The sequence below is a fragment of the Panulirus ornatus genome, chromosome 1 (assembly GCF_036320965.1).
Source record: "Panulirus ornatus isolate Po-2019 chromosome 1, ASM3632096v1, whole genome shotgun sequence".
Lineage (NCBI taxonomy): Eukaryota > Metazoa > Arthropoda > Malacostraca > Decapoda > Palinuridae > Panulirus > Panulirus ornatus.
Genome location: NC_092224.1, coordinates 91,447,963 through 91,466,389, shown reverse-complemented (window position 1 = coordinate 91,466,389; position 18,427 = coordinate 91,447,963). Strand labels below are relative to the sequence as shown.

General features: G+C 39.0%; 1 protein-coding gene across 1 annotated transcript in view; it reads right to left on the bottom strand.

Annotated features, from left to right (window-relative positions):
* LOC139750870 (protein maelstrom homolog) overlaps nucleotides 1–15,124 on the bottom strand; it is a 55,504-nt gene extending 40,380 nt beyond the window's left edge. The window contains exons 1-4 of the mRNA XM_071665697.1: nucleotides 14,861–15,124; nucleotides 7,965–8,154; nucleotides 5,551–5,694; nucleotides 2,627–2,760 (exon numbers count right to left, since the gene is read on the bottom strand). Coding sequence (XP_071521798.1) covers nucleotides 2,627–2,760; nucleotides 5,551–5,694; nucleotides 7,965–8,154; nucleotides 14,861–14,992 — 600 coding nt within the window. The 5' untranslated portion in view covers nucleotides 14,993–15,124. The remainder of the gene's footprint in view (nucleotides 1–2,626; nucleotides 2,761–5,550; nucleotides 5,695–7,964; nucleotides 8,155–14,860) is intronic.
* Nucleotides 15,125–18,427: the final 3,303 nt, after the last annotated feature.

Below are 18,427 nucleotides of genomic sequence, written 5' to 3'. Positions count from 1 at the left end.
CTGGTTGGCCAGGATATTCCATGCATGTATGGATCATGGTGAAGTGCCCAAGGATTGGTGGAATGCATGTATAGTACCACTGTACAAAGGCAAAGGGGATAAAGATGAGTGTTCAAATTACAAAGGAACAAGTTTGTAGAGTATTCCTGGAAAATTGTATGGGAGGGTATTGAAAGGGTGAAGGAATGTACAGAGCAATGTGGTTTCATAAGTGGTAGAGGATGTGTGGATCAGGCATTTGCTTTGAAGAATGTGCGAGAAATACTTGGAGAAACCGATGGATTTGTATGCATCATTTATGGATCTGGAAAAGGCATATAACAGGGTGGATAGAAGTGCTTTGTAGACGGTCTTAAGAGTTTATGGTGTGGGAGATAAGCTACCAGAAGCATTTATTACTTTTTATGAAGGGTGTAAGGCATGTGTACCTAACACCACACAAAACAGCATCACCACCCATGGCATGAGCGAGCGAGGTAGGGCCAGAAAACGGAAAAAAAGATGCATCCACTCACACTCATTCTTTAGCTGTCGTGCGTAATGCACCGAAACCACAGCTCCTTATCCACATCCAGACCCCACACACCTTTCCATGGTTTACCCCCATACATTTCACTGGCTGGTTCATTTCATCGACATTTCATTGACCCCAGTTTACCGCATCTTACAAATTCATCCTATTCCACGCACACCCTTCACTCTCCTGAATGTTCAGGCCCCGAATACTCAAAATCTTTTCACTCCAACCTTCCACCTCCAATTTGATCTCTTGCTTCTTGTTCCCTCCACTTCTGACATACATCCTCTGTCAACCTTTCTTCACTTATTCTCTCCATGCGACCAAGCCATTTCAGCACACCACCATCTCTCTTAACCACACTTTTTATTACCACACGTCTCTCAACCTTTCATTACTTACCTCACACCGCGTTGTCTTCAAACTTTTTAATTCCAACACATCCATCCTCCTCTGTACAACCCTATCTACAGCACATGCCTCGCAACCATATAATATTGTTGGACCTACTATTCCTTCCAACATACACATCTACGCTCTTCGAAATAACACTCTTCACACTTTCTTCATTGCTCCCAGAACCTTTGTCCCCCTCCCTCACTCTAGGACTCTCTTCTGCTTCCATTTTCTGCCAAGCTCACTCCCAGATATCTAAAACACTTCACTTAATCCAATTTTTTTTCCATTCAAACTTATTTCCCAACTAACTTGTCCCTCAACCCTTCTGAACCTAATAACCTTGCTTTTCTTCACATTTACTCTCAATTTTCTCCTATCACACAGCCAAACTTGCTTACCTCCATCATATATTCTTAAGACCTTCCACAAAGCATCTCATCACCACTATCATATGCCTTCTCCAGATCCATACACAAATCTCTAAGTATTTCTCATTCTTCAAAGCAAACACTGGATCCACACATTCTCTATAATTTCTTAAACCACACTGCTCCTCCCAAATCTAATGCTCTGTACATGCCTTCATCATGTCAATACTCTCCTATATAATTTTCCAGGTACACTCAACAAACTAATACCTCTGTAGTTTGAACTTGCCTTTATCCCCTTTGCTTTTATACAAAGGCACTATACATGCACACTTCCAATCCTCAGGCATTTCATGATCCATATATATTTCAAAAAATCCTTACCACCCAATTAAAAACAGTCATCCATCTTTCTAAATAAATTCAACTGCAATACCATCCAATACTGTCACCTTGCCAGATTTCACCTTCTGCAAGGCATTCATCACCTCTTTTCACCAAACCTCTCTCCCAGACTGTCATTTCACATACCACCCCGACCTAAACACATTACATCTGCCACTATCATCAAACACGTTCTGCAATCCTTAAAAAAAACTCGCTACATGTCTTCCTCACTTCATCACTACTTGTTATCACTTCCCCTATTGCTCCCTTTGCCAATGTCCTAATTTGTTCTCTTGTCTTGCGCATTATTTATCTCCTTCCAAAACATCTTTTTATTCTTCCTAAAGTTCAACAATACTCTCACCTCAACTCTCATTTGCCCTCTTTTTCAAACCCTGAACCTTCCTCTTAACCTCCTACCTTTTTCTCATACAACTCCCAAGCACTTGCACCACTGTGGCCCAATTGCCACAAGAAGGATTAGTATCAATGTGCTCAACCCGAGGTGGCCAATGAATCCATCAAGGTCAGGAATGCTAATCATTTACCATGGCAGTAGTGCCTTTACCCATTACTCAATTTATTCCTTTTACATACTCAACCAAGCTCACACAGCTTCTGCAGTTTCTCATAAATCTGTCACCAGAGCCCTATCAGCAAAAAAGTGACTCCTCCCCAAACCACCACCACAATCAACTGACTGCATACCTGCTCCACTCTCAACCCTTAAGTTTATCTTCACCACCCCTGCCATAAACATAAATTGCAATGGTGACCACACACCCATGCCACAGACCTACCTTCCCCTGAAATTACACTCCTCTCTACCAACTTGTAAATATGACATTTTCTATCAACATTCAAAACCTACAGAAAATAATGACTAAAGATTTCATAATACTGTTGTACTCTATTTCATATATCAAACCCAAGAAATCAAAAGAATTTCACAAACCTCAATGACAAAGTCTTTCAACCCTTGGAAAACTTCCAACTTGTCATCCACACCATAGCTGTTTTCGTCTAATAAATTGTGGGTTGCTTCAGAGTGCTGCTGGGATGCATAACCATAGCCTGTAGGGATTATGGCTGAAAGATGGAAGAGAAAGAATCACACCATTTTTCTTTGAGATAAACATTGATAAAATAAGCTTGATAATGGTAACCTAATTAAAAAAAAAATATATAAATTGATAAAAACATCCTTAATTCCTATATCAGCTTTATCCAAATATATGCTCATTCAAACAAGTCAGAATGTCTAAGAATATGCATGACAGCTTGTTTTCTGGTAAATAAGCTCCTTAAAAAGAATCATCAGTACGATACAACCCAACCAAATAAAAACAAGCAAGTTCAGGAAGAGTCAGTCTCGTACTGAAAACAAACCTAGAATATTCTTTCTACAGCCTCATTCACTCAAATCCACTCTTTTGCTGTAGAGTTTACCATCCATAGCCATCTCCTATAAATTATCCTTTAATTTACCTTAAATATTTAAAATACCTTGGTTAAAGCTAATGAAAATACATCACCCCAATACACCTCATGAATCCACTTCACTATCTCATATATGCCTCTCACCCTCCTGAATTGAATGTTCAGGCCTTGGTACCCTGAAGCTTCATTTGTTCCATTCTTCCATCTCCTTGGTCTGACTATCCTCCTAAGTTTCTAAAATCTGAAATTCCATTTCTGAGTTAGTCTCCCTTTGCTTATCCTCTCCATACAGCTTCACCAAACCATTTCAGGGGACCTCATCTGTTTTCTTATAGAAACTGCACTTACTATCATACCTCTCCATTATACTGTCATTTTTTTTTTTTTTTTTTTTTATACTTTGTCGCTGTCTCCCGCGTTTGCGAGGTAGCGCAAGGAAACAGACGAAAGAAATGGCCCAACCCCCCCCCCATACACATGTATATACATACGTCCACACACGCAAATATACATACCTACACAGCTTTCCATGGTTTACCCCAGACGCTTCACATGCCTTGATTCAATCCACTGACAGCACGTCAACCCCGGTATACCACATCGCTCCAAATCACTCTATTCCTTGCCCTCCTTTCACCCTCCTGCATGTTCAGGCCCCGATCACACAAAATCTTTTTCACTCCATCTTTCCACCTCCAATTTGGTCTCCCTCTTCTCCTCGTTCCCTCCACCTCCGACACATATATCCTCTTGGTCAATCTTTCCTCACTCATTCTCTCCATGTGCCCAAACCACTTCAAAACACCCTCTTCTGCTCTCTCAACCACGCTCTTTTTATTTCCACACATCTCTCTTACCCTTACGTTACTCACTCGATCAATCCACCTCACACCACACATTGTCCTCAAACATCTCATTTCCAGCACATCCATCCTCCTGCGCACAACTCTATCCATAGCCCACGCCTCGCAACCATACAACATTGTTGGAACCACTATTCCTTCAAACATACCCATTTTTGCTTTCCGAGATAATGTTCTCGACTTCCACACATTCTTCAAGGCCCCCAGAATTTTCGCCCCCTCCCCCACCCTATGATCCACTTCCATCCGCTGCCAGATCCACTCCCAGATATCTAAAACACTTCACTTCCTCCAGTTTTTCTCCATTCAAACTCTCCTCCCAATTGACTTGACCCTCAACCCTACTGTACCTAATAACCTTGCTCTTATTCACATTTACTCTTAACTTTCTTCTTCCACACACTTTACCAAACTCAGTCACCAGCTTCTGCAGTTTCTCACATGAATCAGCCACCAGCGCTGTATCATCAGCGAACAACAACTGACTCACTTCCCAAGCTCTCTCATCCCCAACAGACTTCATACTTGCCCCTCTTTCCAAAACTCTTGCATTTACCTCCCTTACAACCCCATCCATAAACAAATTAAACAACCATGGAGACATCACACACCCCTGCCGCAAACCTACATTCACCGAGAACCAATCACTTTCCTCTCTTCCTGTCATTTTTATCATGAATAATTTTCCTCATATATTGCACAGGCATTTAATTTCCAAAATGTTCATCCTCCTCCAAACTTTTATATTCAGGATCAAAAGACTCGTACATCCCCACAATAGTTGGGACAACTGAACCTCAAACACACCCATTTTTGTCCTAATTTACACCAACTAGTCTTTCCACACACTCCTCAACGCACCCAGGACATTGATCACCCTAACCCACTCTTTTGACTCACTTCAGCACCCAAAGTTCCATCAGATGCCACATCAATTCCTAGTTACCAAAACCTACTCAAACCATCGTGTTTCCTCTCAATGTTGCACCTCGTAACGTTTTTCCAACACACTCAATTTTCTCCAACACCAGTCAGACTCTGCATATTTCTTTAACACCATGTCAGACTCTGCATATTGTAGTCTTCATAAATCTTATACAAATAAAATTTTTTACATGCAATACATACTAGATATCAGGTTTCAAACAATACCATGAATACCACAGCCTACAGATGACATTTGCAACAATTTTCCTACAAGGCTTTTGTAACCCATGAGCATTGACTGCATTTCAAGAATGAACTGATCACACAGCCATACCTTTAGTCCTATAACGAGTACTTCAAAACAAAATTCAGCATTTTATACCTCAATACCTCCGAAACAGCATATCTGTTCTACAATACTGTATAAATCTCGTTATCCAAATAAAAACTTGGAATATTGCATATAAAGGTTATCAGGTTTCAAACAATACCACAATGAATACTGAAGCCAATGGCTGCACTTACAAGAGAACTCTGTAACAAAGCTCCTCATAACACACAAGCCTTAACCACATTTAAGGATTAATATACACTGAACTGATAAAAACTTTCTATACCTTAAGTGTAAAAAAAAAAAGAAAAAACTTACGTGAAACAATAACATGATGTTCCTTGATGATCCCTCTCTCAAAGCTGAACTGAACGAGACCTATTTCAGCTGGTGAAAAGTAATCATCCTCTGTATGCACATAATAGCTGGTGCTGATGATGTAGAAAGTTGCTCGATGAAGGGCTGTACGATGGAAAATCATGATGAAGCCCTATATCATTGTGTGTTATTACACTTTAATCAAAGCGGGTGACAAATCAAAGGATTATTTTTTTGGCCCTAATATTGTTACATAAGGAAGCAAAATTGCTCCATCAAGGAGTAATTTCACCTGTCAATTCTGTCAGACCAGACTTTCAAAAGTCTGGATCATCTACTCTAGCACTCATTTTTACAAACCAAATCATATTCTAAGGAGAGCTGTGATCCCATTACTCTTCATCATCCTTCCCTTTGTTTCCAATTTCCCTTACTTACACTTCCTTATTTGTGCATATCTGCAGAATTAAAATTCAATCCCACCATACATGCCCGGTGCAAGGATGATGTTCTTTGGAATGAAAGGCTGGCAAGGTACTTGCTTTATGGGAAATGGGGATTAGGGAGAGTGACTTTAGAGAAAACTTTAAACCTATTATAAGTTATTCAAAATCAAAGTTAAGCATTCTAAACCTCTAACTCAAAAGCACTACATTATACAAATGTAAAGAAATTACATAAAAAAAGGAAGATAAAATACTGTAGAGAATAATGGCAGTACATCACCCCTGATGCTCTGTGCCAGCTATGCTCCATCAAAGACAATCATCTCTCTTTATGGTTCCCATTGCTGACTAATACTAAGATGTGTCCCTCCAGATATTGTATTATCATCGTGTGCAAGGCAAATACATCCTCATTTTGCTCAAAAGACTCACTTTTCTTGCCCTCCTTGAGATTGCACAACTTGCTTCACTAGCTTAATGCTTAAATGCCATATTCAAGGGAACAAAATATGGTAATTCTCTAAATAAAATTCAAGTTAACATGATTTTCTAATGACATCTAACCATTACAGCAAAATTAGGATGTCCAGCATTTTCCCAATGATTTCCGTTTAGTTCCACGAGTGGTGTAGGTGTGGTCAGACTTATTAATACCCCAGTCGATGCTACTCTAAGAAGCAGTTTCATTCTAGCACTTTACTTACATCTTCAAGCTTTAGTTTTACTGAAAAAAAATTAAAAAGCCCAAAGAAATCGAAAGCCACAAATCCAACAAACTGCAGCTCTCCCTATTCATTCTGACTTCACCAGTCACAGCATCATACGCACACATGCTTGCATCCAATATGATCCGAGTGCTCTCCTCTTACTATGGTACAAACAAATTTTGCTGCTCTTACACCTGCACACACATTCTTGCCGACTCACCGATTTTTTCAATATTTTTTCCATACCCTATCATATCTTCCTCCATTAGCGATGCAGTGCCAGAAACAGAAAGCCACATCCATTCTTTAGCATTCATGTGTAATGTATTAAACCCACAGCCTCTATCCACAACCAGGCCTCACAGACTTTTCCACGATTTACCCACGACACTATACATGTCCCGGTTCAGTCCACTGACAGCAGGTCGACCCCAGTATACCACATTGTTCCAATTCACTTTCCTGTGCATGCATTTCACCCCTATGCAAGTTAAGCCACCAATCACTCAAAATCTTGTTCAAAAACTTATTCACTTCATGCTTCCATCTCTTATTTGGCCTACCTGCTCTCCTTGTTCCCTCCAATTCTGACATCCTCTGTCAACTCTCATTCTATGTCCAAACATTTCAGCACACCCTCTTCAGCTCTCAACCAAACTTTTTACTACCACAACTCTCTCTTACCCTTTCATTACTTAAACCACCTCACACCACATACTGTTCTCAAACATTACATTTCCAGCACATCCACCCTCCTTCACACAGCCTCATCTAAAGCCCATGCCTTGCATCCATATAATACCAAGAGATGCGAGCCATATGGTAGGTGAAGGGGCAAAGGTTCTGGCTGCATTGAGGAATGTGGAAAGAGGCCACTTTCTTTAAGGGCACAGATAAGTAGGTTTGATTGTACAGTACTTCTATTTTTGCTGTATGGATGCATGGCACTGGGCCTAAGTTTAATAAAAGTATAGAGGAAAGGGTGAATGTGTTGAAATGTCTAAGGACAATATCATATGAGAATGTGCAAGTAAACACCAAACAATTCAAATTAACAGAAGATTATGCCCATGCTAACCTACTTTTGGACAAGTCTGTAAATCAAATTCAAATTTCTTCTACTGTATGTTTAACTTATGGATTTATAACAAGCACTTGCAGTATAAATGCTGCATCCAAAAAATTAAATGAATAATGAACATAAAATACTATGCAAAATTTATCAAATAATTTGATTCTTACAATTATTTGTGTAACTTACCATTGCTCGAGTTGTATGCGTCAATTGTATTTACTATGGACTGTATCATTTCTTCAACCTTTTTCTTCTTCTCTTCTTCTCTGCGTTTAAGTTCAGCTAATGGCAGACCTCTACAATCTAGCTTTTCTGCTGTACCTCGACACTTTTCCTTCATGGCTTTATATTTCTGCTTTTTCATCTCGGGCAAAGCCTATCCAGAAAAAAATTCAAACCTGACAATCATTTCCTATCTTCATCAAGTACCACATACCATTTCTTCATTTCCAAACAAGTATTATAATTCAGAAAATTTTTCAATGTGCTTAGGTTGTGTTTCAAATATCAAAATGTAAAAGTAAAAGAATTGATTTAGTTGCATCTTTTACCTCTTTTAAGCATTAAACTATGTCATAATGCCAGTCATCTAAAATTAGTGAATTAATGTGAAACATGTCAATGCAGCAGAACCTTCAAAAACATCAAATAACTACCCCTGTGACAGCAAACTCTCAAACTTTAATTTCCAAATGACAATATAAAAATCGTGATTCTCTTCCTCAGAGCCATATTAGGAAACATGTTCACGAAGGAAATATGTCTATGAACGAACAAATACATCAATACAAAAATTAAAAATAAGGACATTGAATATAAAAGCAAGCAATTCTATAAATAAAAAAATAAACTTCCTTCGCAACCTGATTAACCTGAAATTTCAGCAATTCATTGAAAGTGTACCATAGTGGCTAATATTGTCAAGCCATAGTTTTATATACAATGTTGGTGTAATGTTTAGCAGTGTAATCTTTTTTTGCCAAAATTTCAGTTATTTATGTTGAGGTGGCAACAGGAACACAGAAATGGCATCATTAGCTTGCATCTATACCTCAGCTGTTGTGTGTCATGCAGTACAACCACATCCCCCCTTTCCATGGTTTCCCCTGGCCACTTCACATGCCCTAAAACTGATGGTAACACTCATCCCTGCCACCAACCCATCTCCATCTGGAACCACTCGCCCTTCTCTCTACCTACTCTCACACACACTTGATATACAGAAGAGTGAAAGTAAACCAACATTGTGGCAACATTGATTCCCGATCAAGTTTATAAGTTAGCCTGAGACAGTTTATAAGTTGGAGGATTGTTTTCAACCCAACTCTCAAGCAAGCATGCAGGATTGTTTCCAACCCAACTCTCAAGCAAGCATGCAGAGTTGGAACCAATAAATGCGAGAGCAGTACTCTATACAAGAACAAAACAATCCTTTGTATGAATGGAACAACAGTTTGGAAGAAGTTTTGACATCTAAAGATGACACACAGTTCTTAGATGCAGACTTAGCTATGCCCGTAATGTGGGGTTTCCAAGTTGTTACATCAATACCAATTATGTTCTAGTCAAAAGGTGGAATTACAGAACCATCAAAGGCGACACTAATTTCAAGGTGTTTTAGATAGAGAGGGGTAGAAATTGGGTCTTGGAGGCATTAAACTTAAGATTTTGTCTGACCACCAAGACATCCTGTTCAAGTCTGACTTTACCATGAAAGCCGTGTCATGATGAGATGCAGATAGAGAGAGAGAAGAGGGAGCAGAATTGAAGGAGGTGGATGAATGCAGCATTGAATCATCAGTGTATGAATGCACTGGATCATTTGTGTACAGAAAATCATTGAAAAAAAGGAGAGAAAAAGTCGAAGGGACATGAGAACCTTGAGGGACACTGCTGTTGGAGAAAAGGGTGACGGTGATCCATTAATCAGAGACAGATCAGCTGGAGAGGAAGCTAGATATGAAGGAACAAAGTGTAGGTGGGAAGCAAAAAGGGGGGAGCTTAGAGCAGAGACCCCAGTCAAAAACCTTGTATATGTCAAGGGCAACTACACATGACTCCAAAATCTTTCAGGGATGATGATCAGACATAAGCAAGATAGGAAAGTACATCACCAATGGATTTCGCCTTACAGAAGCCACACTGTTGATTAGAGAAGACTAATTTTCAAAGTGTTTAAGAATATGGGAGCTGAGGATGGATTCAAAGACCTTGGAAATGGCATATGTCAAAGCAACAGGACAATAGGTAGAAGGGTCAGAACGGTTACTCCTCTTAGGGATGGGATATATCAATGCAGGTATCCAGGGAAAAGATAAAGTTTTGGTTTTTAAGCAGAAATGGAACAGACAAGCAAGAGCAAGTGCGAATTCAGAGGCACAATTTCAGTGCATTGGGATGGATGCCATCAGAATCATAAGCCTTGCTTGTATCCAGAGAAAAGTGCTTTACAGACAGTCCAAAATGAGATTACACAAACAGGCATAGGATTAGCAAGAGCTGCATCAGGTGAAGGAATATAAAGTCATCCAAGATGGAGTTAACAGGAGAAACAGGAACCAGAGTGTTGCTTTGGCTATGGGAGAGACAGATACAGAGCCATCAGAATGGAAAAGTGAAGGAAAGGTAAAGTGACAAGTTGTTAGATGCCCTTGGCCAAAGACCAGAAAGACCCATAAGTGGATGACGAGGAGAGGTTATCGCAAGAGTGTAATCTCCCTTTATCAGTATATATTTTACTATCTCCAAGAAGAGAATTTCAATGCTTCAACTGCCATCCTGATTGCTCCTCCAATGTTATTGCACATCTGTTTTGGATAAAATTCTTTGGAGGATCAAATAATATAAATGCCATTATACTTTTCTTCTATAGTTATTATTCCTACAAGTGTGCAAGAAACGACATATGCTATACCCTGACTATGTAGTGGAAAAGGACAAAAATTTGCATATTTCTACAAACTGGAAAGATACAGTGTACCCCAGCTGACTGGGAATACTAGATTTTCATTGGTTATGTCTTTCACAAAAAGTTTCACACCTGAAGTTCGCACATTTTTCCTCGAACTTCATTGCACTCTACTACTACTTTCGTTTCAAAATTAATCTCCCCTCAAATATTTGACAAACTCTAGCCTTGGAAAGTATGTGATTTTGTTTTCTAATGGCAGTTTAGTGTTCAAATAATATACTAAATATGGAAAAGCATGATCAAGATCATTCTATGATAACATAAAGACAATACTGGTAAGGGGTATGAAAATCTGCATAAAAAGTGGAAAAAGTAAGGAAAAAGCTCAACCAAACCACTAAAAATTTTACCCAACATCTAATATCAGACATGCGAATTCTCAATATTCTACATGTAATTGAAATACACCAAACACGCATTCACCTATGACTGACCATCATAACTGTCCAAAGTTAGCGTGAAGACCTGATATTCTAGGTTTGCCTGTTACAGTGCCTCCTTACTCCAGAGATCAAAGTTTGGATTTTCTTCCTTTCATCTTTTCCACTTATGACCTCTACTGTATCATCCAACAACAAAGTCATGCAACACCCGCTTATTCATATTTATAAATTTTTCCTTTTACTTGAGATGACCTTGATAAGGGCATGCTTTCTTCATGCTGTCAGTAAGTGTCTGAACAAAAAGGTGGCACACACATCTCACCAAGCAGCACTAAATTGACATTCTCTGCAGTCCCCTGCAGAAGACGGCACTGATTTCATACGTTATTTCTACAATAAACCTTGGATGCTAGAAGGAGGTTAAGATATTTCTACCAGTTTTTCAACTCAGGTTTTTAACAATTTCTGGGATCATAGCCTTAATACCAACACCAAACTACATATCAAAGATGAAATTGCACTCCACATCATACTCTGCAACTAATTTTATTCTTTTATATTTATTATACTTTGTCGCTGTCTCCCGCGTTTGCGAGGTAGCGCAAGGAAACAGACGAAAGAAATGGCCCAACCCCCCCCCCCCATACACATGTATATACATACGTCAACACACGCAAATATACATACATACACAGCTTTCCATGGTTTACCCCAGACGCTTCACATGCCTTGATTCAATCCACTGACAGCACGTCAACCCCGGTATACCACATCGCTCCAATTCACTCTATTCCTTGCCCTCCTTTCACCCTCCTGCATGTTCAGGCCCCGATCACACAAAATCTTTTTCACTCCATCTTTCCACCTCCAATTTGGTCTCCCTCTTCTCCTCGTTCCCTCCACCTCCGACACATATATCCTCTTGGTCAATCTTTCCTCACTCATTCTCTCCATGTGCCCAAACCACTTCAAAACACCCTCTTATGCTCTCTCAACCACGCTCTTTTTATTTCCACACATCTCTCTTACCCTTACGTTACTCACTCGATCAAACCACCTCACACCACACATTGTCCTCAAACATCTCATTTCCAGCACATCCATCCTCCTGCGCACAACTCTATCCATAGCCCACGCCTCGCAACCATACAACATTGTTGGAACCACTATTCCTTCAAACATACCCATTTTTGCTTTCCGAGATAATGTTCTCGACTTCCACACATTCTTCAAGGCCCCCAGAATTTTCGCCCCCTCCCCCACCCTATGATCCACTTCCGCTTCCATCCGCTGCCAGATCCACTCCCAGATATCTAAAACACTTCACTTCCTCCAGTTTTTCTCCATTCAAACTCACCTCCCAATTCACTTGACCCTCAACCCTACTGTACCTAATAACCTTGCTCTTATTCACATTTACTCTTAACTTTCTTCTTCCACACACTTTACCAAACTCAGTCACCAGCTTCTGCAGTTTCTCACATGAATCAGCCACCAGCGCTGTATCATCAGCGAACAACAACTGACTCACTTCCCAAGCTCTCTCATCCCCAACAGACTTCATACTTGCCCCTCTTTCCAAAACTCTTGCATTTACCTCCCTAACAACCCCATCCATAAACAAATTAAACAACCATGGAGACATCACACACCCCTGCCGCAAACCTACATTCACTGAGAACCAATCACTTTCCTCTCTTCCTACACGTACACATGCCTTACATCCTCGATAAAAACTTTTCACTGCTTCTAACAACTTTCCTCCCACACCATTTTATTCTATGAACACTATAAAGGATTGCAAACAAAATATCCAAAGATAATGCTGCAGAGCAAAATCTGACTTGCATCAACATTTTACATCAATCTAATGCCCTGTGAGTCAATCTACCTATCTATATCACTGACACCCATTCCCTTCAAAGGTGGCCACACGTCTCCATAACTGGTAACTCCGGTGCCCTTCGAATTAATCAAAAATTATCCTACTGAAACATTTATCACCAAAGAAGCACAGACCTGTATATCCTTCACTTGCTTTTCACAGTATTTTTGAAGGACTAACTAAACTCTAGTTAACATTTCAATATAAGAGAACTTCACAATACTAAAACTGATAATTCAAAAGCTTATACTTGAAAGAGGCTCCACACCCTGTACCTGCATGCCCAGCACTCTGGTAAATTGCTCACTGGCTACAGTTTGAAAGTGATTAATTACCTTTTGCATGTGAGAAACAATGACAAAACTCGTCACACACGATTAATCCTGATGAAAACTCCACATTTCTTGCTGTGCAGCAGTAACTGCAACAATCTATGCTACATAACCTAGAACTGCCAACATTTACTTAAGTGGGTCTTCAATAACCATTGAAATATATAACAGTTGGTACTAGGTGTGAAATTCAATGATGAGTAAAGTACACATCCGAACCTTACACTGATTATACACGTGAAATTGTCCCCATCTTGCAAACCCAGCCCACCTTAAAGTTTTTAAGTTTCGATAAGCTATCAACAATAATGCTCCAGATAATCATTCCTATCAATAGTAACCTTATCTATCAAAACAATGTTTATCTTTAATACCAACACCAGCCACTAAGATTACACACAGATTTGAATCAAATCATTCATAGCCTCCTGAACCATATGTGGCAATAGCGTGTTCAAACAAGTAATTAAAATTCAAATATATTTACAGGACAAGGTCCTAATGACCTTGAAGTCTAACTACTTTTTACATGTATACTAGTTAGGTAACTTAAATCGTCAGTATTAGTTTCTAGTACATTCTACTATCTATCTTAAAGCATAGTTTCATAATTTCATTGTCTTCGTGCCATCAATCATTTCTGAATGTTTTATGAAGATCACATTTAATATCAGTATTTCTATGTACTGCTCTGTACAACATACAGTATGTACATGTAAAATCTAAGGATACTGTAAAATACATCAATCCAATCCCTCCAGCACCTGAAATTGCCTTTTGTACACAGTGATGTTACCAATAAATTTACACAGGCAATTTTGATGGGATCAGTACGTGTCTCTGAATGAACATCTTAATCTACAAGCTTGTCATTACTAAGGCCATATATATTTCCTTTTACCGCTTTACTCCCAAGCATAGTCTTTATTCTGTGTATGGTATATAAAAGTTGACAATATATTTGGCGTTGAAATTCTACGCAAAATAATTCAAGTCCGAGGAATTTCAAAGTTACTTCGTTCCAACGAATCTCTTTCCTTTAATGTATCAATCCAAATTTTCTAAGCCATCTCAATAATCGCAACAATGTTCCCACTACGGAATACATGAAGCTTAAACCCTAAGTGGTGTATCGGAGACCCAAGGTGACCCCCTCCACACCTCAGATTGCCTGGTGTGCGAGGTCCACGTGGACGTCTGGTCAAGATGGGTAACCCAAGCGAGTCAGACAGTGACAAATCTCCTCTTCCACTCCCCCATACCTGGTTTATACAAAAAAAAAAAACTGCTAACAATGGGAAGCCACCGACTTTACAGCACCCTAGCGAGTTTACATGACAGCAAGAAATGGGCTGGGCAAAAGACCGTTGTGAACGAATTAGTGCCGTATACAAGGTTACCACTTCAGCCTATACTAGGAAGTGAAACAATCAAGAAATTAGTTCTTAAAATTCTTACGAAGAAATTCCTAGATCTGATACATTAAAACAAGAGCCGGCCAAACTGCTTACCTTCCACTCTGGGTACAACAAATCAGGTAGTTCGGCCATTGACACACCCCGGCCTAATCTCTTCTCTACTTCTGGCTTTTTTTCCACCATGAAGAAATAGAAGTCACTATACTGCTGCTTTTTACGTCCCATGACACCGTTCTGCGAGTGACACTTATAAAATGAGAGAGATAGCTACAGTTGTACCCCCAATGGCGTGGTGAGACACAGGTGAACGTGAAGGCGACAGCAGCAACGGAGCAAGACTGACAAGGTGTGCCACCACGGCTCGGGCACAGCGAGACAGGCCGCACACTTCCCGCGATCAATTGAATTTCACTTCACCAATAATATGATAGCAATATTACAAAGCATTAAGTGGTTCAGTTTTCTTCTTAATGTGAAACCGTCTCTGCCTTACTGAATTATTATTAAGTTTGATATGAGAAAACTTGACAAAGGTGAAAACTACTGCTAACTGCTATTTTTCTTACAAATTACACTTTTGGTCATTTGCTTACTTGCAGTGGTACAACAGAGACTATGGCGAGCAAAACTCGTGTTGACTACCTCTTCTTTCCAGTGGGATTAAATACCGACCATGATAATATTAAATCAACCTATTCATAAGCTATTATCCTCTTTTGTAGCATCTTTTTCGCGCTTTCATAAATCACTTCCGGTGAAGACTAGGTTCCTCATGTCTGTCGGTGAAGTTCAAGTATATACTTTCTTGGGCATTTCTTCCTGCCTGAATAATAAACCTACAAAAATCAATATTCCCATAACCATTTACAATGGCGTCGTTATGTTTGACAAAGTCGAGGAGCATTGTGAGGGGACTGTAAGGTATCTTCCATATAGTATTATTATTATTATTATTATTATTATTATTATTATTATTATTATCATTATCATTATTATTATTATTATTATTATCATTATCATCATCATCATCATCATCAACATTCTCATTATTAAGTGAAGGTGGTAATGATGGTGATATAGATGTTTTTTATTATTATCATTGGCTTGTTATTATAATTACTACCAGTACTGGGTGGTATGAGTTTGATATTAAGATTGATAAGTACTATCGGCGCTTGAAAAGATAAAGCTCTCGTATCATGCAGTTCTATAGTTATCCAATTGTAAGTACCCGAAAGGTCTGACTTGATAATTTCATCTACAGCATCTGAGGTTCTCCGTTCAGATCGAGCACTGAGCTCCATTATGCTCTTCAAATTGATATCTACAATCGTGGTATAAGCAGGCTTTAGTAATTACAGATAAACACATTTGTTTCTGTACCCCAAATGAGCACCTGTGTACTCAGCTTGAATGAGACCACAAGATCGTTGTTTCGATTATGTATAGATTTAAGATGATCTCTCTCTCTCTCTCTCTCTCTCTCTCTCTCTCTCTCTCTCTCTCTCTCTCTCTCTCTCTCTCTCTCTCTCTCTCTCGTGCGTACTTTATTATCCGGGTATCATCATCATAGTCAAGTGATATACACACACAGTGAATGGGGGGGCAGTACACAATTACCCACATAACATTAGTGGCTCCAGATTCTTTACAAAATAAACTGCAATAACTGGTATTTGTAGGATGAAAATTCAAGAAAAAGGGTAACTATTCGCTGTTATCACCAGGTCTGGGCAATGAAGTAATTTTCCAATAGCTGGAAGCTATCAGTGCAGAGATATAAAGTATTTATAATATGTTCACACTAATAGCTTTCACCTTTAAGGTAAATTACACCAAAGTGGAACGTTAACTAAACATTGCAGCACGCCAAATCAACTGACTTGAACATCCACCATTCAGAACAACTGAACCATTATCACGTTTGCTAATGAATAGGTTGACAAAGTTATTCTTTTGATATTTTGACCTTTGTTGATGAATCTCAGTCTCTGAAACTGCCGATGGTTTATTAACGCTCATGATTTCTTAGATAATCATTTATATGTCTCATTGACGATAAAATCTCTTTCATCAATACCCAGGCGTATAAGTGTAGCATTAAAGCAATTCTTAACAGAACATACAAGTCCGGGAATGTAGCCTTGCAGGGTATTAGGAAAGCTGACATTTCACATTGTTTACGTGTAATCATCAGCAACTTGCTCATTTTGAATTGGCGTTTGGCTCTTTTGGAGCTCAACTTTTAGAAATTCTAGATCAGAACTGTTTCGAGTAGCCATTGTAATTGATGATTTGTTGGATGATGAGAGCTTTGTTTTGTATGTGTGTGAGAGACCATTGTTAGTAGACACATTATCAATGAACAAAAAAAAAACGTTCATCAGATATCTTGAAACATGTGTGCGTTTGTCTCTAGTGTGCAGACCACAGCAAGAAGCAAGGAATATCTAGTCATTCCTTGGCAAGAAGTGTGTCCGGGAGCATCTTATGATAAGGTCACATACTGACAACACCAACTCGTATCACAAAGTCTTTTTTTTTGAGTTCGATACTGTTTTCCATGGAACAGTTCCGTTCGTTTCCAACGGTAGGTTTCATATGGGATGTGTGAGGACTTGAATATATGAATCTGTTTAAAAAAAAGTTGAAGATGAGTTAGCCAACTAGATGTATTTGTTGCTCTTAATGATAACAAGACAGACTGTGATTATATCGATGAATATGAACTAGCTGTCTGTGGCTACGGGTCTGCGAACCAGTTCCTTGACCTCCACGATTGACCCTACTCTAAAGACCATCAAACGTTTGTTTCACTGGTCTTCGCATTGCTCTTGACAGGAAAACGAAATGGACGTAGCTTGGAAAAGCTTCAGTAAAACATAAAATATTAATAAGAGAGCACAATACCAATTGGAACAATTCTAAATGTAAATGAGAGAAGATAGTGCGAATCGGATGAAATGGAGGAGTGATGACATAAAGAAGTGCTTGTTTAAGAAAGTAGCACATATTAACTCAAAGAGACCAGTAGCTAAAATGATGGGGCAAATTACGCAAATTGGTGTAAAGAATCTAAGAGACTTATAAGTTAAAGCAAACGTCAGTATGAAGGGTATGTTGATGAAAATAGCAAAATAAATCCTAAAGAGTTTTATAGTTATGTTAGAAGTAAGAAAGCAATTATTTAATCAACTGGTCCATTAATGACAGAAAATGGTGATGATTCAAGACAATGAAGCCATAGCAAACATTCAAATTTGTTTTCATATCTGCATTTACAAAGGAAGATACAACTCATATCCCGAATCCATTTCCACTGCTAAGAGATAACGTTTTGTAACACTAGAATGAAAGATATACTTTCAGTACTATGTCGAAAGAGAGGAAATAAAATGGCTGACCAAGATAAGTTTTATCCGAGGACACTGTAAAAGGCGAAAAATGAGATAGAGACCCTTGCCAGCTCGCTCTCTTCAATATCTCATTGCCACGGGAAAATTCGCGTGTAACACAAGTATTCAGAAAAGTAATAAACGCTGCATGGAAATTATCCAGTCAGCTTAATGTCTGTATATGGTAAACTGATGGAAACCATCAAGTCCGGATTACCTGGTGTCTGTTACTGTGATCACGGGTGCCCCATCCTAGTTGTAACTT